A 24,576-nucleotide genomic window follows, 5' to 3' on the forward strand; every position below is an offset into this window, starting at 1 on the left:
AGTCCCAAGACAGACAGGTAAGCCAACCTGGATTAACTCAGAGAGAGACTGGGAAGACCACTAGAGGCTCATGGTGGAGCAGGGGAGGACTCCAGCAATTGGGGCGTGGGTTGGGGGCTCTTTCCAGGAAGAAGAGACAGCTCCCTAGGCCCTTTCTCAGGGCCACAGGTGCCCAATGGAGAGCTGGGAGTGGAGAGCAGGCTGGAGTATTTTTGTCTTTTAGTTACTTAAATTGCACTGGTGTTTTGTTGTGTTTTTTTTTTTTTTTAAATCAGGGTTTTAAATATGCATAGTTTAAACAGTCAAACAGTAATGAAAATCCAGTAGATCCTAACCCACCCACTCCTCTCCTTTCTTGACTTCCCTTGCTCAAATGCAAAGTTTTGTTATTTTAGTTTTTAGGGTTTTTTTTTTCTTCTTCTTCTTCTTCTTTTTTTTTTTTTTTGGTGTTGTTGTTTTTTTCATATTTACTTCTAAATTCCATGCTAATGTTGCCTTTCTTTTTTTTTTTCTTTTCCTTCTTTTTCTCCCCTAGAGTTAGAAATCATCCATTGATTTTCTGCTATGGGAGTTGAGAGTTTGTTTCCTCTCACATAGCCCCCACACACTTTCCTTCCATCTTCTCATTTTCACTGAATCAGAATTCAATGTCTGCATTATTCTTTCTTTGCACATACTATTCATAGCTGAGTAATGTAATGTAGTTACATCTCCATTTTTGTACAACCTCTTTGTTTTTCCTGCACTTGATAATTGCCTTATGTTTTAGGTTTGGTTATTTTCTGTGTATCCATTAGTTATTCTCAAACTCTGCAATAGAAATATAAATCCCTTTTTGGTACATTAAAAGCATCAGGGCATCTTGAATTTATTTATTTTTTCTTGGAGCCTGTGGTAGCCAGCTTCCAAGATGGCCTCTTGGGGCTGGTATAACCCCCTGGCCACATTGAACTAGGGCCATCTGTGTGACGTGTATGAAGGTGCAGAAGTGAAGGTATGTCACTTCTGATGCTAGGCCTAAAACACACTAGGACTTTTTTCTTGATGGTGCTCCCTCTCCCCCTCTTCCCACTCATCATTCACTTTGAGAGGTCAGCTGCGGTGTCATAAGCTGCTCTGTGAAGTCCACATGGCAGAGAACTGATCCCACCTGCCAGTCACCATACAAGGGCACCATCTTGGAAGTACACCCCCCAGCCCTGATCAAGCCTTCAGGTGCCCCCAGCCCTGGCCATTATCTTGACTGCAACCTCATAAGAGACACTGAGCCAGAACCAGCTAGCCCATATGCTTCCAGGTTTACCCCTCAGAAACTATAAGAGAATATACCTTTCTTCCGAATAATATTTTAGTCCGGCAAAGCATAACTAATACTGTGTCACTCCTTCTGTACCCACCTGACTCAGCTGCCTTGTATACCTGATGCACATCCAGCACCAGGGACCTCTCTCACCCTCATCGCACTCCTGTGTTGGCTCCTTTGTTATAATGGATGCATTATCTGATTTCTTCTTCAGAACTACTACTCCACCCTAACACCACCCTAGAAAATGGCAAGGCCAGGAAAGGGGGATTTTTAAGTACCCAGAAGAGCTTTGTTTCAAGACACAGGACACTGTGGCATCTCTCAGGAGTCTGTCCACAGCCTCAAGATGAACCTCATTGTCCTGTGTCTCCTGGGTGGGTGGGAGATCTCTGTTTCCTCCTCTGGGCCTTCAGTGTTGTGTGGGGGGAGCCACTGCTGTCCACGGTGCTGAACTCAATGCCATCATGTCATCCTGGGCTGCCAGCCCCAGATGCTGGATGGCCTCTACTCTAGCTTTCCTCCTCTCCCACCGGGATCCCCTCTGTCCAGGCCTTGCCTTTCTGCACTGGGCTGTCTTCCTGCCCAGGACTTCTTCTCACTCTTGTGAGCAGACCTCACCTGGGCTCTGCAGACAAGCTTGAATCCTGAAGTAAGGGCCTGTAGGTGTTTGAGCTGAGAACTCTCTGGATTACATGTGACAAAACCCAACTTAAACCACCTTAAGCTAATAATAGGGGCTTGTTAGTTCACTCCAGGGCAGAGCTGGCTATGTGTGGCCTGGCTGCAACACACGTCTGCTCTGTCCCTTTGACCCAAGGGGCCTCCCCTCTGGATGCTGGATAACTGGCAGCAGCCCAGGCTTTCTTTCTCCCCTGTAGTGTTCCCAGGCAATGTGTGTCCCTCTGTCACAAAGGCTCCACTTAAAAGCCCTAGGCCTAGGTTCTGGATGGAGTGTGATCATTGCTTAATTTGATCACTGTGGCTGGAAGGGAGGGGGGACCAGGTGTCCAACCTGGAGCCAGGGAGTGGAGTCAGCCATAGCCCACCTCATGGAGGGGCATTCCTCTGTGGACAGTGAGACCACTGTCACCAGAAGAAGGCGCACCTGGCTGGGGAAACCGAGGGAAGGGCATGCCAGGCTCTCTCAGGACATTCCATTCCTAAACCCCTCAGAAAGCACCATCTCTTCCCAGCAGCATGCCATCTTGTCTCTAGGTAATTCTCTTCCCATGCCAGCAGGGAATAGCATGATTAAGGCTTCATTATTAACTTGCCAATCTTGTTTCTGGGGCACAGACGTTAACGGCTTAGGGGACCCAGTTGGCATATAATGAGGTCTCCATGACAAATTACTTGGGTATCAATTAACTATCTAGGGAAATGTCAAGCGAGATCCATCATGCTGGTGGCGAGGGACAGCCAGTTAACTCAGAGCAGTTAATTCGATCCAGGCCATGCAATCGCCTGCCTCAGCCTCCAGCAGGGCTGGGAATGAGGAAAAGGGCCTGGGGTGTGGGGTGGGCGGGGCCTGGCCTCCATTTCCCTGGGACACACTTCTGTAGTCACGCCGGTGCACTCAGAGCATGGCTCTCACCTTGCAGCCTGACTCTGTCCATTCCTTCATTCATTCCACAGCCACCTGCTGGGTCGGGCCTGAATTAGTCACTGCTGGTCAGGGGGTGGACAGTACTGGGAAAGGACGAATGTGCAGACAGGTGCCCATGACTTGTGTGGCCTCTGCAGGATCCAGGATGCGTGATAAGAGCATCCTCAGGGCTGGGTAGACTCTACAGGGGTGAGGGCAGGGCAGGGAGGTAGAGGAGAACTGACCAGGCCCTGGGAGGCAGTCAGGTGGCAGGCACCTAGGGCAGTGCAGACACAGCACAGCACCCTGGACCCAGTGCTCGGAGCCTCTGGCAACGTACTGGCACACTTGAGCAGAATTCAGCTACCTGACTCTTGAGCCGTAAAACTTGGAGACAGTTACTTAAAACTTTTCTAAGCCTGTTTTCTTACCTGTAAAATGGGGCTAATAATCCCAGTTCCCAGTTTTGTGAGAGTGAAAGGGGCCCTGTGTAGATGTGCCTGGCCTAGCGCAGGTACTGAGTTTGGGTCTCCCTCCTCCCTGCAGGTGAAGCCTGGGTCCCCTGCTCTCTAGTGGGAGGCTCAGATGGAGCATGTGCTGGGGAGGGCACAAGATGAGGCATTTGGCCCAGGAGGAGGGTATTCTGGAGGAGGTAGTGTGGGCTGGCCAGCGGGCCCACAGGCAGAGACAAGACTGAGAGGCAGGGCTCATGGACTCTGGCCACCCCCACATGGACACACCCTGCCTTTTGGGTTTTGCTTGTTTTCAGGAAAGTGCAGTGGTCACCTAGAGGTGTGTCCCCCTAGTAAGGACCAGGGACCATGCTCTGGTCCCACCCTCTTCCCATGCCTCTGCCCATACCATCCCCCCACCTGGCTCACTCCTCTGGTAGTGGTGACCCACTCCATGATAGCCCCTACCCCATGTCTGCTCAGCTGGTGATTGGCAGGTGCCACTTCCCAGCCCCCCAGCCATGGAGCCTCATGCTTATTCATGACACTGACATATGGCACCTCCATGGGGGGGGGGGGGCGCAGGGGGATCAGAGCAAGCTGCCAATTGTGAGAGTGCAGCGTGTCCCCATTCGAGCCCTGCTGAAGCAAAACAAACGCAAGATGTGAGGGGAGCAGAGGCGGCCCGGGGGCGTGCGTGTGTGCCAGTGCGTGTGCTTGCCTGCACCGTGGGGGTGCTGGGAGGAGGGGAGGAAAACAAAGGGTGAGGGTGGGGGAGAGAGGGGTGCTGCAGGGCTTAGGAGTGAATTTAGTTGTCATGGCTTCTGGGGTCTCAGTTAATGAGGTCCTCGGAGGCCAAGCTCTCCAGCCCTCTGCCCCAGGCAGGCTGGCTGACACCAGCCTAAAACAATCGCACCTCTCTCCCCCTCACGTCTCACACAGGACACGGGGCACAAGCCCATGAACAAGATAAGGGTTTGGCAGCTCGCAGCCCTGTGTGCAGATCCTCGAAATGTTCCAATTCTTTCCAGAATTGGGAAAATCTAGCTAATGTCAAGTCAGAGTCCACAGGGCTCCAGGCTTAGCCAATTTCTTTTCCTGTTTTTGTTGAGGATGGGAGAGTGTGTGTACTGCCTCACCTCAGTGGATGGGGTACTGCAGCCCTCCAGCAGTTCCCTCCCCCAGGCTGGGCTGGCCCTCTAGTGCTCCGCTGGCCACCCATGGGCTATCAGACTCTGCCCCTGGGCTGGGGAGGGCAACACAGAGGTAAAGACAAAGCTCTTGGGGTCCTCAGCCAGCCCTTCCCCACTGGACCCAGGGCTAGAGGCTGCTGCCATGGAAACAAGGCTCTTTGCCAACTGGCCACATGCATGCTGGAAATAGTAGGTGAGTCCAGGGACCAGTGGATCCAGGAACTGTGACCACCCCCCAGGAAGCCCAGCTCTAGGGTCCCTTGACCCTGCTCTGCCACTTGCCCCTGTCAGTTGTAAGAACTCAGGAGAGAGAGAGAGAAGCTTGCTGAGGGAGCTGGGGTAAGGCTGGGGCCCAGAAGGCCAGGGGGCCAAGACAGACCAAGTAAGGAGCCCTATGAGGCCCAGGTGAGGGTCCTACACTTGTGCAGGAGCTGGGTGCTTTGAAGCCTCTCCCCTAAGCCTTCATACATGCTTTGTGCAGTGACTGGCCCTGTGGGGTCTGTCCATGGGGACCACCAACCCCCTCACTTTGGGCCCTCCCCAAGGAGTCAGGGAGCTGTAGAAACCTGTCTCTCAAAGGAGCAGCCTGCTGGAGAGCTGCCTATCCAGCAACTCTCTCCAGGGCCACTCTGATTCCAGGCTCAGACATCTTGGTTCTTGGCCCTGGTGAGCTGTCTGGATGGCCTGGTCTGACCTTGGGTGAGGGGCCCCTGCCCCAGCCTAGTGTCACGTGAGCCTCACACTGGGCTGGCATGCTCTTGTCCGGCAGGCACTGGGCCACACTTCAGGCACCGCTGTGCATAGAGGCATCTGCTGCTCACTGTCTGGGGCAGATGGGCTGCCAGTGAGCTAAGTGTGTGCGGGGGAAGGGGTGCCATAGGAACCCCTTCCCGCGGTAGTGTGGGGGCGAGAGAGGCAGGCGCCCGCTGAGGGAGAGCGGGGAGCGCAGGGAGGGAGGGGCTGGGATCACATGGGCTCCTGGTTTGGGGTGAGGCCCATGGTGCTGGTTCCTGGGCCAGGGGCTCAGGAAATCCCAGCATGACCATTGATGGGGAGGGGGCCTGGAAGCACTGGCCAAGGCAGGGATTCCCCTGTTATCACTGGGTGGCATTGGGCAGAGGGCCTGAGGGAGAGAGTGTGGATCGTCTTCAGGGTGCCTTCCAGTCCCTAAACCCTGAGCTTCAGCAGGATGGAGGCATCCTGCCATCTGAGGGGCCTCCTGTGAGGATAGGGGGATGCCAGCACAATCTGCTGTGGCTCCCAGAGAGGTTTTAGAAGTGCTGTGTGCCAGGTGCAGTCACTCTGCAGAGTGGGACTCGGAGCCTGCTTCTGCAGCCCCGCCTGGCCGCAGAGGGAACCATGCAGTGTGGATCCTGGCAGGTGATAGGGGCAGCCTACTGGACCCTGGACCCCCAGGGCCACTGGGGCCCATGAAGGGGGAGGTGTGGAAAATCAACAAGGAAACAGCCCAAGACCACCGATAGCCTCAGCAATGCACTCATGGGGTACTGGAAGGGACAGGGGCAGGAGTCAGGGAGGCCCACTAGGCAAACCTCAGAATCCTGCTTGGGAAAACCTTAGGGCTTCTCATTCATAGTGACGGTGAGCAGAGTCACTGGGCACACTCAGCGCCCCCTCGGGTGCCAGGCGCCACCCTGAGCACTTGGCCTCATGGCCTTTAGTAATTGGCCCAGGAGTAGGGGAGGCAGCCATTACCCCACTAGACAGAGGGGGAGACTGAGGCTTAGAAAGATGACGTGGCTGGTGGAGGCCTGGGGGCCAGGTGGTGGCTGAGCTGGGAATGGAGCTGGAGGCCAGCTGGCAGGACAGTCCTAATGGTCAGCTCAAATGCCTGGGCATCCCATGGGATGAGGAGGGTAGGTGCCTCGACCCTCCACACTCCAGAAGCCCAGGGGAGGGTGCCAGGTGGGCCTGGTGTCCCCTCCTCCTCCCTCTATCCCTGGGAGGCCCCCACCCTGCCCCTGCAGCCGCCTCCACCCGCCCGGCTGCAGTGACTCAGCTCAGCTGTTCCTCAGCCGCTCTGCTTGCTGGTGGTTGCCTTTCTTTTTCTTTCCCAATATGTGACATTGCCATTGTGCTGTGACACAGTGACTCTCTCTGCCCAGGAGCGCCCATGGTGGCCCCCTTGAGATGGCCAAGGTGGCCAGATGGCCAGGCCTCACCCTCAGACCCTGGCCATGGGCAAAGAGACTGTCACCTCCAGAGCAGGCACAGTCCTCACCTTAGTTCCGCCTGACTTGGGCACAGTGCCGGGGGACACCTGTCCAAAGTCACCCTCTGCAGCTGCCTCACAACTCAAGGACCTGTGTCCTTGATGTAGGTGGGGCATCAAGAGGCCAGAAACCCTTCTAGAGAGGGTAACCTGGAAGGGACATTTCAAGAAATGGGTAAGAAATGGAGAGATGCGTCCTGGAGAAGACTAGGGCAGGGCATTGTCCATTGCCAAGGCCAGGGTTGGAAGGGCAAGTTACAATGTAGGAAGCCTCTCTGATACTTGGGACTGTCAGTGGAATTTGCTGTTTTGTTAGGTGGTGAGCTCACTGTTCCTAGATTCAAGTCCTGACATGGACAGGATTCTTCATGGGATTGAGCCCAGTGTGGTAGAGTTGGTAGGAATATCATTAGAAGCTAGAGTTGGGCATTTGGGGTGGGAGTCTCAGGTTTATGTAAACTCAGGCAAGTCATTAGACCTCTGAAAGCCTCAGTCTTCCCTTCTGTAAAATGGGGTTACTATCTCCTTCACAGGCAATAGTGAGGATCTAAGGAGACAATGTAGGACAAAGGGCAGTGTAAACTGTGGAATGCATGCAGATGTTTTTATATTCTAGTTCTGACCCATGCATCTTGAAGGTTCTCCATCTCTGACAGCATTTTCTGCCAAGGTTGGGAATGAGCCCCATCAGAAGAAATGGCCCAAACTCCAACAGGGAGGATTTGGGGAGGGGGAAAGGATGGCTCTGGGAAGAGGGAAGTCGAGAAATGAAGAGATTTGGGGACCCACCCTTTCCCTTGTGCCTGGGGAGGAAAGGCAGGGCATCTTCTCCTGCCTCCTGGACTTGGGGATCTTGGGGGGTCTGAGGCGCAGGGGCACCTGGGAGCCCTCAAGAAGATGGGCTGTTCGTGGTGCCTGGCCTTGGAGAAAAGACAATGATGGGGACACCAGAGGTGGTGGAAAGCTCTGTCTGGGTAGCCACAGCTGACTTGAGGTTTCAGGAGCCAAAAGGAGATTTGATGGTCCAGTGAATGCTGGGCTAGGACAGCTGGTTTCTCCTGCCTGAATGTTCCTTCTGCCTCGCCTCTCCCCCTCCTCCCTTGCCCCCTTCTCAGTGCCCATTTCTCATGCCTCTTGGAGTGGATTAAGTGGGGCCCCCAAAAGATGGAATCTTGGAGCCTCAGAACATGACCATATCTAGAATAAGAGTCTTTGCAGATATAACCAAGTTCAGGATCTCGAGATGGGATCATCCTGGATTAGAGTAGGTCCTAAATCCAATGTCAGGTGTCAGAAGAGAAAAGCAGAGGGAGATTTGAGACTCAGAGATGACTCTGAACTTGGAGGCAGAGACAGGAGTGGTGCACCCACCAGCCAAGGAACACCAAAGGTCTCTAGCAGCCACTGGAGATTGGGAAAGAAGCCTGGGATGGTTTCTCCCTCAGAGTGCAGCAGCTGCTGGGCATTTGGGCTGGTAAAGTCCTCTGTGAACTAAAGGGGTTCTGGGGTGGCTGCTGCTTTGCTGGGGTCTTCCTGCCTTGCTGGTGTTCCCTGACTCCCTTGCAGCTAGAGTGGGGGCATGTGACCTGGGCTCCAACCAACCAAGATTCACCTGGGCAGACTGACTCAGAAGCAGACAACACCAAAAAACTTATCTTCCTGAATTTTTTCTAGCAAAGGTGGTGGCAGAAGGCCCTGGCTTTGGGGCAACAGTGCCCTATCACACGTGGGCTGCTGGGTCTGTGCCCAGTGGGGAGACCATGTGGTTGGGGTGTTGCTCCTGGGCGTGTGGCCACTGGGCAGAAACTTTCTTTTCCATCAAGCTAGCCAGAGTGGGCCCTATACTGCTGGTTCAGAGCAGTAGAGGGGGTAAGGAGACCTCTGTCTGTGGGGCAGGGAGGTCATGCCCCAGAGAGAAGCTCCTAGAAGACCTTCTTCTGCTAATCCCGGCTGGATGGGAGCTGACCTCTGTCCCAGGACCTTGTGGGACTGGAACTGGCCAAGAAGTCCATGGAGATCAGGGGGAGGAGACACAGTCTGGGCTGGGGGCACCTGGTCAGGACAAGGTGGCCCTCGATTCCCCCACAGATTTTTCCCTGTGCTTGGCACCCACTCTCCCCATTTCATCCCTCCTCAGGCCCCCTGTACTCCCTCCCCCTGTCCTCCTTCTCTCCCCTACACCCTTCTTGGAAATGAAGTCATCTAGAAAAATAATCAAAAAATAGAAAGAAAAAAAAAGCTAAGAAAATGGGATTTTTTTTCCCCCTTCAGACATTTGGTAAGGCACCTCCCACACGGATGAGTGTCCACCGGGGCCTGTTTTTGTCCGAGGGAGACTCAGGCCTGAACTTCTTGGGTGTATAAGCCAGGTGGGCCTCCCCACTCCCCACAATGCAGGCTCCACACTGCACCTCTTCTGGCCAGCCACGGTCAGCCCCTGAAGCCTGAGACCCCAGGTGATACCTTCAGCAGAAGGCCCAGAAGCCCCTGAGGCAGAGGCAGGTTAGGAAGAGAGGGCAGGAGGGTTTGAGTTCAGGGGGAATATTAGCTCCCAAGGTGAGGTCTCTGTCTCCAGTCTCTCCCATGTTCCCACTGGCCCACGCTTTGCCACAGAGTTCTCATTTGTTTATTTATAATTTAAACTCAGCCTGCTTCCAAGAAAGCTCAAGGCACTTGCTGAAAAGCTGCTTCCACACGCTGGGTTGCACTCTGTCAGCTTTGGGCTCAAAGCCCATGGACACGACCCCGTTGCTCAGCCTGGCTCCCAGGGCCCCTGGCCCCTGCCACCCTGATGTGCACCCAGCTTCCAGACATACCCTCCCTTCCAGGGCAGCTTGCTGGGATGACCCCGCCTGGGGTGCCTCCTCCCATCTCGGGATCAGCCCCTTCCTCCATGGCCCCTTCTCTGGCTCCAGTGGGAGGTCCCTGGGGATGTCTGCACCTCTTTTCTGCCCCTCGGCCATCTGTTCTGTCACAGTCACCTGGTACAGGCTGCTCCTTTTGCTCCCAACTGAACTGGCCTGACCTTTGAAGGGGTGTGACCAAGTCTTGTCACTGTTGCCAATGATGGATGATATGATAGTGATGGTAGGGGCTCCCCTCTGCGTCTGGAATGGTATTAGGCCTGGGGTACCGCATCTCTCAGGCATAGGTTCCCACAGATGCGGTACAGGAAGGGAAGGGCCTGTAGGAAGGCCTGGCCGGGGAGAGACTTATGCTGATGGCCTCATCTACACGCCAGGTAGAGGACAAAGATATTGTTTTCTTGTTTCTTCAGGACCCAGTGACCAAGTGTGACTCCATACACCTGGGGGCATGGGCGGAAGGGAGGACCAAGTGCAGTGAGGACCCCGGTGGCTACAGCTGCATTTGGCAGCCTCATTCCAAGCTTCCCAGCCCAGCTGGGCCTCAGGACTTCTTGCTTCCTACAGGAGGGTCACCTTGATCCTGGGTCTCTCTTCCCTCAGCTTTGCATTCTTGGGCTCACTTTTCCATCTTGTGGCAAAACGAGCAAGCGTGGGCACTGCCCTGGCTCCTTTTCAGATCCATGCAAGCCAGGACCAGATAAGGGGTTTACCTAGGACAGCTTGCCAACGGCGCTTTATTTCTCCAATCCCCAGTTCCTCCTTCGTAAAATGGAGTTAATGATGCCGATCTCAGCCCCATGCTGACAGGCAAACAAGATAAAGCCCACCAAGTAGACATATGCTTCCATCCCCTCTCAGAGCCTCAGTTTTCCCATCTGTAAAATGAAGCCCTCTCAGGCTGTAGATCCAACTCCTGCAGAGCAGGCTGGATGCCTCTGCCAGCTGGGAGGGCACATCATTGGCAAGGGGCAGGGGCTGCCCTCTTCTCCTACTATTTCTGAGTTCAAGATTCCACTGGACTGGCATCATCAGTTGTGGCCTATGTCCCTCCCTCCCTCGGCCTGAGCAGACACAACCTGGCAAAAGGAACCCTGGCAGGGCCCTTGGGGGTTGCCCTCAGTAAGCCTCAGTGGCAAGGACAATGCCAGGTAAGCCATGCCAGGAATGCCCGGCCACTTGGCAAGCACAGCAGAGCATGGCCTTTCCCTGGTTCTGGCTCTCCTCCATGCTACTGCATTCCATGGGGCCACAGATGCCCTGGCTGTGGGGGTTGAGGCAGACCAGATGTCCGTTCCAGACCACCATGCCCCATGCCAGAAGGACAGTGCAGCAGGGCCTGATGCTGACACAGCCCTGGAACCCTAGACTTTGGCACTAAGAGGGAGGCAAGGGCAGGAGAGGGGGTGGAGAGGAGCCACCTGGCTCCTCTCCTGAAGGAAATGCCTTTGAGCCATAGACTAGCCCAGAAGCATCTGGCTGCCAGGGTGGCCTGTGCCCTACTCCCCACGAGGCTGGCAGCATATGGCTGCCCTGGCTCACCCGAACCACACACTAAGCAAAAGCCCCTCTTCCAGTGCCCACACCCACAGGGAAGCCAGTTGTCTGGACACTTGGATGCAATTCTAGGCAGCTTGGATGCTTGTCTGGCTTCTCGCCTGAGAAGCAGCATCCGGCCCTGGGAAAAGCACAGGCTTCTCAGTCACCAAGAGCTGAATCCCAGAAATCGTGTCTGCGCAGAGGAGAACACCAGTAATTGTTGTTCACAGTGCACACTTCACGCCAGAAGAGCCCCCCTGGACCACTGGGAGGAATTCTAGAGGCCCCATTCTAGAGGGGGCCCACCCTCTTCCACTATGCCTCAGGTGCCCATCCTCAGCACTATACTCTGCATGGTGGTGGTCACTTCTCTGTCCCTCCCATCAGACTGAGAACCTTGAAGGCAGCACCAGACTTTCTCACACAGTTCAGCACCCAGCAGAGTGCCAGGCACGCAGGAGGGACTGCAGCAACAGCCAGTGACATCTGGAGACCAAAGGATTCTGAGCTGAGGATGACAGTGTTTGGAGGAATAGGGCTCCCAGAGGCTCCTTGGGCCTCTCACAGAAATAGGAAGCCATTCTGGGAGTGAGGTGTTGAAAGTAAGACACTTGGCACGTGGGCAGTCAGCTAGTCCTGGCCAGTTCCCCTTCCAGAGAGGGTGACCCAAGGGATTCAACACCCTTCTTAGGGAGGATGAGGAGAGAAGACCCCTCATCCACCTGCTTAGTCTGCAACAACTACTGAGCACCTGCTCTGGTCTGAACAAGACAAATTCTTGGCCATGGAACTTTCAGACAACGTATAAGTACATTATCAACTGTGTTGGATGGTGATAAGACCTATGGAGAAAAATCAGGGTAGGGAGGATGGGGAATGTGGGGTGTAACTTTAAGCAGGTGGTCGCCTCACTTAAAGAGGCGTGGCCTAGACAGACGGACCAGCAAGTGGTTGGGGTGAGAAGAAGCAAGGTCAGTCACGAGTGAGCAAGGCTGAAGTAGGGGAGCAGTGGGGTAGAGGCAGACGGGGCACAGCCTTGACTCAGGGAAACCGGGAACCACAAGATGGAACATGGACTGAAGGGCGGAGCTGGAAGACCCGGCGAGAGGTTGGGCATTACTCAAAGCGACTAAAGGTGGTCCAGGGTGGTCGCAGCGGAGGAGGGAGAAGGAGCCCATTCTGGGCACATTTTGCTGGCACAGTGAGGAAGACCGGCTACCGCACCGTACGCGGGAGTAACAGTCCAGGAAGCCTCCCTGGCCCGCGCCAACCGGAAGCCACGAGGCCAAGCTCTCGCGGGATCGCCTCCTGGGTCCCGCGCCTGAAGCGCCGCCAATCGCCGCGCGCCCGAGGGCGTTGCCGTGGCAACCGTGGCCGGCGTTTGGGTCCCGCGGTCCTGCCCCAGAATTTGGCCTCTAGGCCTCGGTATCCCGGTTACCGCGATCGGGGTCGCGGGCGTCCTCCTCCCCAGGGCTCCTTCTCAGGAAGGTTCAGGTGCAGGAGGCCGCAGAAAATCCAGTCGATCCCTTTAACGATGTCCTAGCATTTTACATCCACTGTCCCGCTGTTGAGGAGCCAAGGCCGACACCACCCACCCCCTTGCCCAGAGGGCTACCCCACCTCCCCCGTTCGCCACCCACCCTCAAACATCGCCGCCCCCTGCCCCCATTTCCTCGCGGAGGAGCAGGTCGTGGGGAGAGAACGCCTCTAGGCTGCAAAATTCCTGAGGACAATGTTGCTGTCGCAACACATCAACTGTCGGAGGAAGGAGGAATGAAAGCAGAGTACTAAGTCAGCGTGAACTTGAGAAGGAGTGTTTGTTCCTTGGGTCCACCCAGAACCAAATCTAACTCAAAGGAAAGTTACTGCAACTGGGAAAAAAGCACAGTTGGCTGGAGAATTTGGTTTAAAAATAAATAAATAAAATTTAAATTACATAACCAACACATGTTTGGTGTAAAACACGAAAGTATAAAAATCCTTGATCCCACCGCACTGCTGACATTTCAGAATATTTTCTTCTAGGCTTTCTTTTTTTTTTTTTCAATATATTGCATATACATTTTTTTCCAAATAAAATTCTATTCATGTGCTGCAGTGCCCCCATGGACCCTTATGTGTGGGAATGGAGACTCCTGATGTGATTGAAGAGTTTTCCCTCCCTAGTATCCCTGTTTCTTCCCCCAACACACACACAGACACACACACAAGGACACATGGACTCAAGGGCACAACACGTATGCTGATACAGCTGATACCAATGTAAGGCGCTGGTTCCCTGAACCTTCCTGATACAGAGAGGGTTGTGGAAGTGACAGTGGGCCCTCTATGCTCCATGATCACTTCTACAGTCAGTCCCAAGTTCTCTCTGCCTTCTAGGCTAGGGGTGCTATCGTGAGAGACAGGGTCAAGATGGGGCTTGAGGAATCTGCCAATCCAGGGAGAGAAGTTCAGGCAAGCAGGCCTAGCCAAGAGCTCCATCCTCCAGGTGTGAGAGTCCTCAGAGAAATAGGAGAAACAGCCAGGTCAGATGAGGAGGCAGCAAAAGCAAGCAAGCAAAATGCCAACACTTTGCCTCTGCCATCCCTGGGTACCGCTGATCATGCTTTTGGACCATGGGTTAATTGAAGAAGGACCGCCCGCCCCCACTCACCCACCCACATATACACATCCCACATGGTTTCATCAGACAACGAGACATGTTGTATCCTAGCACTTTGAAAGAATCCCCTTAGCTAGCCCACCCTCCAAGGCAAAAGTTGGAAGCAACACATATGTGTACTGGGACAGGGGAGGTAGATATGCCTCCTACCTCTGAGCTCTCTTTCTAACCTGGGAGCCAGTTATTCACAAGTCTGGCCCCTTAGCCCTCCTGGCTGAGCACACACAGGGTCTTGGGAGTGACATCACCATATATCCTGATTGAAACATTAGACATTTGCGTAGAGCCTTATGTCCTGCCTCCTTGGTGCCTGCCAGTGTGGACTGGTCTTTTCCACAAACTCTTGTCTTTTGTGTGTGTGTGTTTGGCCTCTTTTTAGTTCCCTGACCAGGGATCAAACTCAGGCATTTGGCAGTGAAAGCGTGGAGTCTTAACCGCTGGGCCACTGGGGAATTCCCTCCACAAACTCTGTCTTATATAGGGTGTCTTGAGTGTGGTGGCTCAGAAAGGAGGAGGTTAGGCACCTATGCACAGTCCACTAGGATACTTGTCTCCGCGGCTGCCTGAAGCTGATTCAAACAGCCCAGTCTAGCTCGCGTCAGTGAAGTTCTTTTCTCAGAAGCTCCTTAGAAGGTGGTTGTAGGACACAGAGGCTGTCCATGTGTTCACGCTGTCACTTCTTCCTGCCCTGCAGGCAGAAAAAGCCCCCTCCCTCACCAAGTAGCCACAGGGAACCCTGCTCCATATGCCATCACTCACAGTCCACAGAGAACCTCCTGATGGGTCTTTAGGACATTTCTTTTGAAAATCATGTCACACTTCTCCTCTTAAAACCATGCAGTAGCTTCCCATATGATTCAGAGTAAAACTCACAGTTCTTTCCTTGGTGTAAGAGGTGTCAGTTACCTCCTATCTGAGCACCCTTAGAATATAGCTGCAGTGGAATTGAGTGAGGGCAACAGGACACTGTGGAGAGCTGGGGAGTGCTCATAGGGATCAGGGGTGATGCCATGATAGGGTATCTTAGTAATTTGTGTCTAGAAGGCAGGAGAACTTTAGCAAAGTGTCGGCTAAAATTGGTAAACCCACTCCAGTCAGCAAGGAAAGGGGGCCTGAGGGCCATTTTTAGGTCTGGACAGAGTCCATGTTCTGTCTGTGTTCAGAGATGACTGCAGAGGCCTCTTGTTTCTGTCGCCATCCATCTTGGCCATGTCTGATAACAGAGACATTGTTGAGCTGTGAAATTTTCTGCATATCATCGAGGCGAGCTGCTTTTCTCCTTCTCAAGCCCCTGTGTGACCTGACCCTCCCCCAGCCCAGCTTTTGCTCTCTCCTACCATGCTGCTGCCCCTTCAGGCCCTCTGCCTGGTCTCTCTGCCCAGGGACCCTCCCCTGCCCCACCTTACTCTCTGTCCCTTTATCCTGCCTTGGGTTCTCACCATCTCCTTTCCTTCCACTAAGTGAATCCTTCATCGTCTCGTCCCCCCTTATCTCTGGCTCCTCTCCCCAGGTTGCCACCAAATCCACAGCAGGGAGAGTCTGGTCACATGCCAGAGTGTCACAGTGCTAGACAGTTCCCCAGGGGCAGTCTTGTCCTGCCAAAGCACTTGGGTGTTTTCTGGTGTTGGTGACCCCATTTTGCACTACTGTCTGTGCTGCAGCACTGAAAGAAAGTGAAAAGTGAAAGCAAAGTCATTCAGTCATGTCTGACTCTTTGGGACCCCATGGACTGTAGCCTGCCAGGTTCCTCTATCCATGGAATTTTCCAGGCAAGAGTATTGGAGTGGGTTGCCATTGCCTTCTCCAGGGGTTCTTCCTGACCCCGGGATTGAACCCAGGTTTCCCACATTGCAGGCAGATGCTTTTCCATCTGAGCCACCAGGGAAGCTGTAGCACTAAGAGACCCAAATTGGCCGTGGTGAGTGTGTAATGTACGGAAGCTGCTTTGACCAGACGGCTTCTCAGCCTCCCCTTTGAGCTGCCAGATGCCAGCAGTCTGATGACCCCCCTGAGCCTTAAAGAGCAAAGAAACTGGAGCTCCGAGGCTTGACCTGCCCTCTGCCCAAAGCTGCTCTGGCTCCTTCAGCTGGAGGCTAGGACCCCACACCAGCCAAGATGAGCTCCTGATGTTCCCAGTCCTCCAACCTTAGAGCCTCCCTTTCCTTGGCCCTTAAAATAGAGGGATGTTAGCCCCACCATTCATTTCTTAGTAGGAGTGCTAGTTGCTCAGTTGTGTCCAGCTCTTTGTGACCCCACAGATTGTAGCCTGTCGGGTCCCTCTGTCCATGGGATTCTCCAGGCAAGAATACTGGAGTGGGTTGCCATTCCCTTCCCCAGAGGATCTTCCCAACCCAGGGATTGAACCCGGGTCTCCTGCATTGCAGGCAGATTCTTTACTGTCTGAGCTATCTTGGGCTGCCATAATAGGATGCTGCAGGCTGGGAAGCTTCGAACAGTAGAAATTAATCCCCTTGGTCTGGAGACTGGAAGTCTGAAATCATGGTGTCAGCAGGTTTCTTTTGGAGGTTCTGAGACAGAATTCGCTCTAGACCCCTCTCCAGCTTCTGGTGGCTGCCAGCAATCCTTGGCTTGTGGAGAATCATCCAGTCTCTGCCCTGTCTTCACTTGACCTTCTCACTATGTCCCTGTGTTTTTGACCAAATTTCCCAGGCTTTGAATGAAGGCCCCCTCTAATCCAGTATGATAGTACCTTAACTTGATGACACCTGCAAAGACCATATTTCCAAGTTCACAAGTTCTGAGTGGATATGAATTTTGGCAGGACACAACTCACCCTAGCACAGCTCCCATTCATATAAGGTGGAAAACTCAGGGTCCCATGAGGGTCCCCATGTTTTTCTGCCCTCATGTTTCCTGCTTCTGCTTCACACTCGATAGAGGGTCTACACTGGACACCACCCAACTTCTTTGTGCAGAGCTTCGTTTACCTGGGCCTTTCTGGAAGCAGACATTCACTGGTGTTTGGGTGATGGAGCAACTTGCTACAAATGACAACACGGGCATTTCTGGCCAACTGGGCTTTCTTGCCTGGACTTTCACCACTTTGTCTTTTCTTTCCCCAGTTCCCTGTTCCACAGATTCTTACCTCTTCCCTCCCAGGATGTCTATAAAAACCACAGTCCCTTTTGCTGCTGTGCAAGCAGCTCCCTTCACCTTTTTCTTCCTGCCTGAACCCTTGAAGGCTGGGGAGAGGGTGAGTCCACCTTCCAGACAAACAAAAGCCATTGGAATATTTTCCTAAACCAAGTCAAGCCAGTGTGTGACAAGTACCAGTTCCACTGGTGCATGAAAGCAGCCAGTCCTTATTTCAAAGAGCATTTCTGTGGTTTTTTTCTTCTTCTTTCTACATCTGCGCTAACATTCTGTTATTCTTAGAGAACCAGAATTCTGAAGAGCAAAGCCCAGAGCCAAGAATGCTCTAGCCAGAAGGGTCTTCTAGGAGGAAGGAAACAGACCCGACCTCTGCTTGCCCGGGTTCTGCGTTGGGGAGATGTGGAGCTGTGCAGACCAATCAGGTGTGGCTGGCACTGCCAAGGGGATACGGATGCAATGAGACAGGATCACAGGGAGGACTAATTTACATGGGCCTGGGGAATAAAAAACGAGTAGCATTAGCCTAGCAACTTATTTATTGGATATGACACTAAAAGCACAGGCAATGAAAAAAATATAAATTGGACTTCAAAATAAAAAACTTTTGTGTATCAAAGGATACTATCAAGAGAGTGAAAAGACAACCCACAGAATGTGAGAAAATATTCACAAGTCATATACCCAATAATGGATGAATATCAGGAATATATACAAAATTTCTATAACTCAACAATAAAAAAACAAACACCTAATAGTAAAATGGCCAAAGGGTTTGAAAGGACATTTTGAAAAGAAGATGCACAAATGGCCATAAGCACATGAAAATCAATATATCATGAGTATGTTGTGATATGATATGATATCACTAATCATACAGTTCAGTTCAGTTCAGTTCACTCAGTCACATCGAACTCTTTGCAACCCCATAAATCGCAGCACGCCAGGCCTCCCTGTCCATTACCAACTCCTGGAGATTACCCAAACTCATGTCCATCGAGTCGGTGATGCCATCCAGCCATCTCATCCTCTGTCGTCCCCTTCTCCTCCTGCCCCCAATCCCTCCCAGCATCAGGGTCTTTTCCAATGAGTCAACTCTTCGCATGAGGTGGCCAAAGTATTGGAGTTTCAGCTTTAGCATCTGTCCTTCTAATGAACACCCAGGACTGATCTTTTAGGATGGACTGGTTGGATCTCCTTGCAGTCCAAGGGACTCTCAAGAGTCTTCTCCAGCACCACAGTTCAAAAGCCTCAGTTCTTCAGTGCTCAGCTTTCTTCACAGTCCAACTCTCACATCCATACATAACTACTGAAAAAAACCATGGCTTTGACTAGACGGACCTTTGTTGACAAAGTAATGTCTCTGATTTTTAATATGCTATCTAGGTTGGTCATAACTTTCCTTCCAAGGAGTAAGCATCTTTTATTTTTTATTTATTTATTTATTTTTATGCTGCAAAAAGCTTTATTGTTTCCATTTGGTCCAAGGCTTGAGAGAGGGCTCCAGGATGTTAAAAAGCTGCCTAGTAGCTGCAGAGAGGGGCTTCAGGCAGCCCTGATGTTAGGTGGGTTCTTCAAAGGCCACTGGTCTCCAGAAGCTCCTAGTCGTGCTTAAGGGTGAGCCTCTCGAAGAGATACTCGCCCAACCCAGCCTGGGGACCAGCCAGCCTGCGGAGGTTGGTCAGGTGGTCACCCATCTTCTTGATGAGTTTCACTTCCTCATCTAGGAAGTGGTTCTCCAGGAAATCACAGATGTGGGGGTCTCCGCGGGCAGAAGCCAGGCCATGCAGATCCAACAGGGCTTGATTCAGGTTCTTCTCTACGAGAAGGGCAGCTTCCATAGCGTCCTGGGTTTTACCCCACTCATCTTGAGATGGCTTCTGCACGTCCAGGAAGAGGGCGCGGCCGCCACGCTGGTTTTGCAGTTTCAAGAGACGCTCCACGCCCTCGCGCTTCTCCTTGGCCAATTCGCGAAAAAAGTGACCCACACCCTCCAGAGCCACATCGTCGCGGTCGAAATAGAAGCCCAGAGAGAGGTAGGTGTAGGAGGCCCGCAGTTGCATGTTAACCAGGCGGTTGACGGCGGCCTCCAGCTCGGTAGAATAATTCTGACGAATCTGGGAGCTCATGATTGGTCGGTAATAAGGAGTTAAAAAATGGTGGCTCGTCCCGGTGATCGCGGACAGCTGAGTGGCTGACTCCGGAGGTTGCGACTGGAAAAAAGGTTGGAGGGTAGTCGGAGGCTGGAGCAAGGGGCGTCCCTGGGTCTGTTCCGTCCAAGCACTGTTGAAGCAAGAGACAGATCCGCGGGGCCGCCGGGCGCACTTCCGGAGTAAGCATCTTTTAATTTCATGGCTGCAATCACCATCTGCAGTGATTTTGGAGCCCAAAAAATTGTCTGATGCTGTTTCCACTGTTTCCCCATCTATTTCCCATGAAGTGATGGGACCAGATGCCATGATCTTAGTTTTCTGAATGTTGAGCAAAAGCCAACTTTTTCACTCTCCTCTTTCACTTTCATCAAGAGGCTCTTTAGTTCTTCTTCACTTTCTGCCATAAGGGTGGTGTCATCTGCATATCTGAGGTTATTGATATTTCTCCCTGCAATCTTGATTCCCGCTTGTGCTTCTTCTAGCCCAGTGTTTCTCATGATGTACTCTGCATATAAGTTAAATAAGCAGGATGACAATATGCAGCCTTGATGTACTCCTTTTCCTATTTGGAACCAGTCTGTTGTTCCATGTCCAGTTCTAACTGTTGCTTCCTGACCTGCATATAGGTTTCTCAAGAGGCAGGTCAGGTGGTCTGGTATTCCCATCCCTTGAAGAATTTTCCACAGTTTATTGTGATCCACACAGTCAAAGGCTTTGGCATAGTCAATAAAGCAGAAATAGATGTTTTTCTGGAACTCTGTTGCTTTTTCGATGATCCAGCGGATGTTGGCAATTTGATCTCTGGTTCCTCTGCTGTTTCTAAAACCAGCTTGAACGTCTGGAAGTTCACGGTTCACGAATTGCTGAAACCTGGCTTGGAGAATTTTGAGCATTACTTTAGTAGCGTGTGAGATGAGTGCAATTGTGCGATAGTTTGAGCATTCTTTGGCATTGCCTTTCTTTGGGATTGGAATGAGAACTGACCTTTTCCAGTCCTATGGCCACTGCTGAGTTTTCCAAATTTGCTGGCATGTTGAGTGCAGCACTTTCACAGCATCATTTTTCAGGATTTGAAATAGCTCAACTGGAATTCCATCACCTCCACTAGCTTTGTTTGTAGTGATGCTTTCTAAGGCCCACTTGACTTCATGTTCCAAGATGTCTGGCTCTAGGTGAGTGATCACACCATCATGATTATCTGGGTTGTGATAATCGTTAGGGAAGTGCAAATCAAACCCATGTAAGATAGCACCTCATACCCATTAGGATGTGTGTGTGTGTGTGTGTGTGTGTGTGTTAGTCATTCAGTTGTGTCTGACTCTGACACCCCATGAACTGTAGCCCACCAGGCTTCTCTGTCCGTGGAATTCTCCAGGCAAGAATACTGGAGTGGATTGCCATTCCCTTCTCCAGAGGATCTTCCCAACCCAGGGATCGAACCTTGGTCTCCTGCATCGCAGGCAGATTCTTTACCGTTTGAGATACAGGGAAGTCCTCACCCATTAGGATGACAACCATCAAATAACAACAGCAGGAATAACAAATGTGGGTGGAGATGTTGGAACCTAGTACACTGTTGGTAGGAATGTAAAATGGTGCAGCCACTGTAGAAAACAGTGTGGTAGTTTCTCAAAACCTATATATAGAATTACCATATGATTCTACTCCTAGGTACATACCCAAAAGGATTGAAAGGAAGGATTAAAACAGACGCTTGCACACCCATATTCTTAGCATCACTATTCACAATAGCCAAAAGATGAACCCAAGGGCCCATCAACAGATGAACGGATAAATAAAGGTGGTCTATCACTACGATGGAATATCATTCAGCTGTAAAGGAAAGGCATTGTGACCCACCCTACAAGATGGATGAACCTTGAAAACATGCTGAGAAGCTTGACACAAAAGGACAAATACTGTATGATTCATTTATATGGGGTAACTAAGATAGGTCAATTCATAGAGACAGAAAGTAGAGTGGAGGTTACCAGGGATTGGGGGAGGGGCGAGGCAGTCAGTGTTTAATGGGTGCAAACTTTCTGTTTGGGTAGATGAAAAAGTTTTAGAAATAGTGGTGATAGTTGCATAACGCTGTGAATATAATAACACCAATGAGTTGTACAATTAAGACAGTAATTTTATGTTGCATATATTTACCACAATTTTTAAAAATTAGTAATGTAGTATACCAAAAGCCATTGAGTTGTATACTTTATATAAGTAAATTTTCTGCTATGTCAATTATGTCTTAATAAAGCTATTAAAAAGGAGTGTAGCCCTCCCCTTATGCAAATCCCATGCAAAGACCCCTAAGTTTCAGGAAGGAGGTTGATGCCTTAGAGACACTGACTATCTGGGCCTGGGCCCTCGCAAGGATGGGGCAGGAGCATGGGCATCTCTCCAGCCCCGAGTGAGATCACGCGAGCAGAGCCTCCCTCCCTGCACCCCAGCCCTGCCCGCTGCTTCCAGCGTCTCCTCTGCAGGCTGGTTCTGTACTGAGCACACAGCCTCTCCTCAGAAGCCAATTTTCTGCACAGCGAAAATGTTTTCTCTGTGCCCACTTTAGCAGATGGCCCCCCACCTTGGCCTGAATAGAGAAGCACAGAAATCAAACAGCGGACAGACGGCTTCCTTGGCAATGCCTTATAGGCACACAAGCATGCAAACTCACACCCGCTCTCCTCACCCTCCCCCATCCTCCCCAACCATTTGCCTTCGTTGATTCTGAGCCTGGAGCTGGTCCAGGTGCCTGAGCTGAGCCTTCTTCTGCCCACAGACCACCCACTGAGCACCTGCCCCAGGTGCTTGTTTGTGGTAGGTATTCAGGAAATAGGTATTCAATAAGTGAATGAATGAATGAGTGTATGTTTTTCTTTTTTTTCCCATTTTTTAAGACTTAAGCATAGTTAAGGTACAATATTATATAAGTTACAGGTGTAGAGTATAATGATTCACAAGTTAAGGTGGCTCAAATGGTAAAGAATCTGCCTGCAATGCAGGAGACCCAGGTTCAATCCCTGGGTCAGGAAGATCCCCTGGAGGAGGGCATGACAACCCACTCCAGTATTCTTGCCTGGAGAATTCCATGGACTGTAGCCCGCCAGGCTCCTCTGTTCACAGGGTGCCAAAGAATCAGACATGACTGTGCGACTAACACAACAGACATTTATAGATATTATCAAATATTGGCTGTATTCCTTGTGCTGTACAATATATCCTTGTAGCTTATTTTGTACATAGTAGTTTGTACCTCTTAATTCCCTACCCCTATTGTGCCCCTCCCCCTTCCCCTTTCCCCACAGTAACCTCTAGTTTGTTCTCTGTATCTGTGGGTCTGCTTCTTTTTTGTTATATTCATTAGTTTATTGTATCTTTTAGATTCCACATTTAAGTGGTATCATACAGTATTTGTCTTTCTCTGACCTATTTCACTTGCATAATGCCCTCCAGGTCCACCAATGTTGTTGCAAATGACAAGATTTCATTCATTTTTACGGCTGAATAGTATTCCATTATATATATATATATATATACACACACATAAATATACATATTCCAGTGTGTGTGTGTGTAGTATATGTCACATCTTCTTTATCCATTCATCTGTTGATGAACACTTAGATTGCTTCTGTGACTTATCTTGTCAATTATAAATAATGCTATTGTGAGTGCACATCTTTTCTAATTAATTATAGGGTTTGTTTTTTTTCGTTGTTTTTTTTTTTTTTTTTTTTTTTTTTTATGTATACCCAGGAGTGGAATTGCTGGGACTTTCCTGTCTGCTGGTTCAGACAGTAAGGAATCTGCCTGCAATGTGGGAGACCTGAGTTGGATCCCTGGGTCAGGAAGATCACCTGGAGAAGGGAATGGCTACCCACTCTAGTATTCTTGCCTGGAGAATTCCATGGACAGAGGAGCCTGGGGGTCTATAGTCCATGGAGTCACAAAGAGTGGACCTGACTAAGCAATTGACACTCTACTTTTCATGGTAGTTCTATTTTTAGTTTTTTAGTTTTTAGTTTTTTGAGAGACTTCCATACTGTTTTCCACAGTGGCTACACCAATTTACATTCCTACCAACAGTGTAATATGGTTCCATTTTCTCCATACCTTGTCAACATTTATTATTTGTGTGTGTGTTTGTTTGTTTTTTCTGCCACGTACCACACAGCATGTGGGAAACTTAGTTCCCTAACAAGGGATGGAACCCACACCCCCTGCAGTGGAAATGAGGAGTCTTAACCAGTGGACCATCAGGGAAGTCCCTGTGTTCTTTTTGATGATAGCCATTCTGACAGATGTGAAGTGATATCTCATCGTGGTTTTGATTTCCACTTCCCTGATGATTAGCAATGTTCAGCATCTTTTCATGTGTCTATTGGCCATCTGCACGTCCACTTTGGAAAAATGTCAATTCAGATTTTCTGCCCATTTTTTATTCAGGTTCTTTTTTTGATGTTGAGTTGTATGAGCTATTTCTATATTTTGGATATTAACTTCTCACTGGTCATACCATTTGCAAGTATTTTCTCCCAGTCAATAGATTGTCATTTCATTTTGTTGATGATTTCCTTTGCTGTGCAAAACTCTTAAGTTTAATTAGTTTATTTTTGCCCTTATTTACTTTGCCATAGGAGACAGATCCAAAAAAAATGTTGCTATAATTTATGTCAAAGAGTGTTCTGCCTATGTTTTCCTCTAGAAGTTTTATGGCTTCTGGTCTTACATTTAGGTATGTAATCCATTCTGTGTTTATTTCTGCATATAGTGTTAGAGAATGTTCTTATGTTATTCTTTTACATATAGCTGTCCAGTTTTCTCAGCACCACTTATTGAAGAGACTGTGTTTTCTCCATTGCATGTGCCTGACTCCTTTGTTGTGGATTAATCACAATGATTAATCAGTCATGTGTGTGGGTTTGTTTCTGGACCTTCTGTCTTGTTCTATTGCCATATGTCTTTTTTTGTACCAGTACCATTCTCTTTTGATTACTCTAACTTTGTAGTATAATCCGAAGTCAAGGAATGTAGTTCCTCCTGCTCTGTTCTTCTTTCTCAAGATTTTTTTTTTGTAATTTAGAGTCTTGTGTTTCCATAAAAATTTCACAATTATTTCTCTTGCTCTATGAAAAAAATATCATTGGTAACTTGATACGGATTGCATTGAATCTGTAGATTGCCTTGGGTGGTGTGATCATTTTAGCAATATTGATTCTTCCAATCCAAGAACATAGTATTGATACATCTTTCCATCTGATTGTGTTGTCTTCAATTTCTTTCAACAGTGTCTTTTAATGGCTTTCCAAGCACAGGTTTTTGCCTCCTTAGGTAACTTTATTCCCAGGTATCTTATTCTTTTTGATGTAATGGTAAATGAAATAGTTTCCTTAATTTCTCTCCCTAATAGTTCATTGTTAGTGTATACAAATGCAACAGATTTCTGGGTATAAATTTTGTATCCTATAATCTTACTGT

General features: G+C 50.4%; 1 protein-coding gene across 1 annotated transcript; it reads right to left on the minus strand.

The window, feature by feature from the left end:
* Positions 1–18,390: 18,390 nt before the first annotated feature.
* Positions 18,391–19,280, minus strand: LOC122438195 (ferritin light chain-like). The gene has a single exon (XM_043462816.1). The coding sequence runs from the start codon at positions 19,072–19,074 to the stop codon at positions 18,547–18,549; it is 528 nt and encodes a 175-aa protein (XP_043318751.1). The 5' UTR covers positions 19,075–19,280; the 3' UTR covers positions 18,391–18,546.
* Between the last annotated feature and the right edge of the window lie 5,296 nt (positions 19,281–24,576).

Source organism: Cervus canadensis, chromosome 1 (assembly GCF_019320065.1).
Source record: "Cervus canadensis isolate Bull #8, Minnesota chromosome 1, ASM1932006v1, whole genome shotgun sequence".
Classification (NCBI taxonomy): domain Eukaryota; kingdom Metazoa; phylum Chordata; class Mammalia; order Artiodactyla; family Cervidae; genus Cervus; species Cervus canadensis.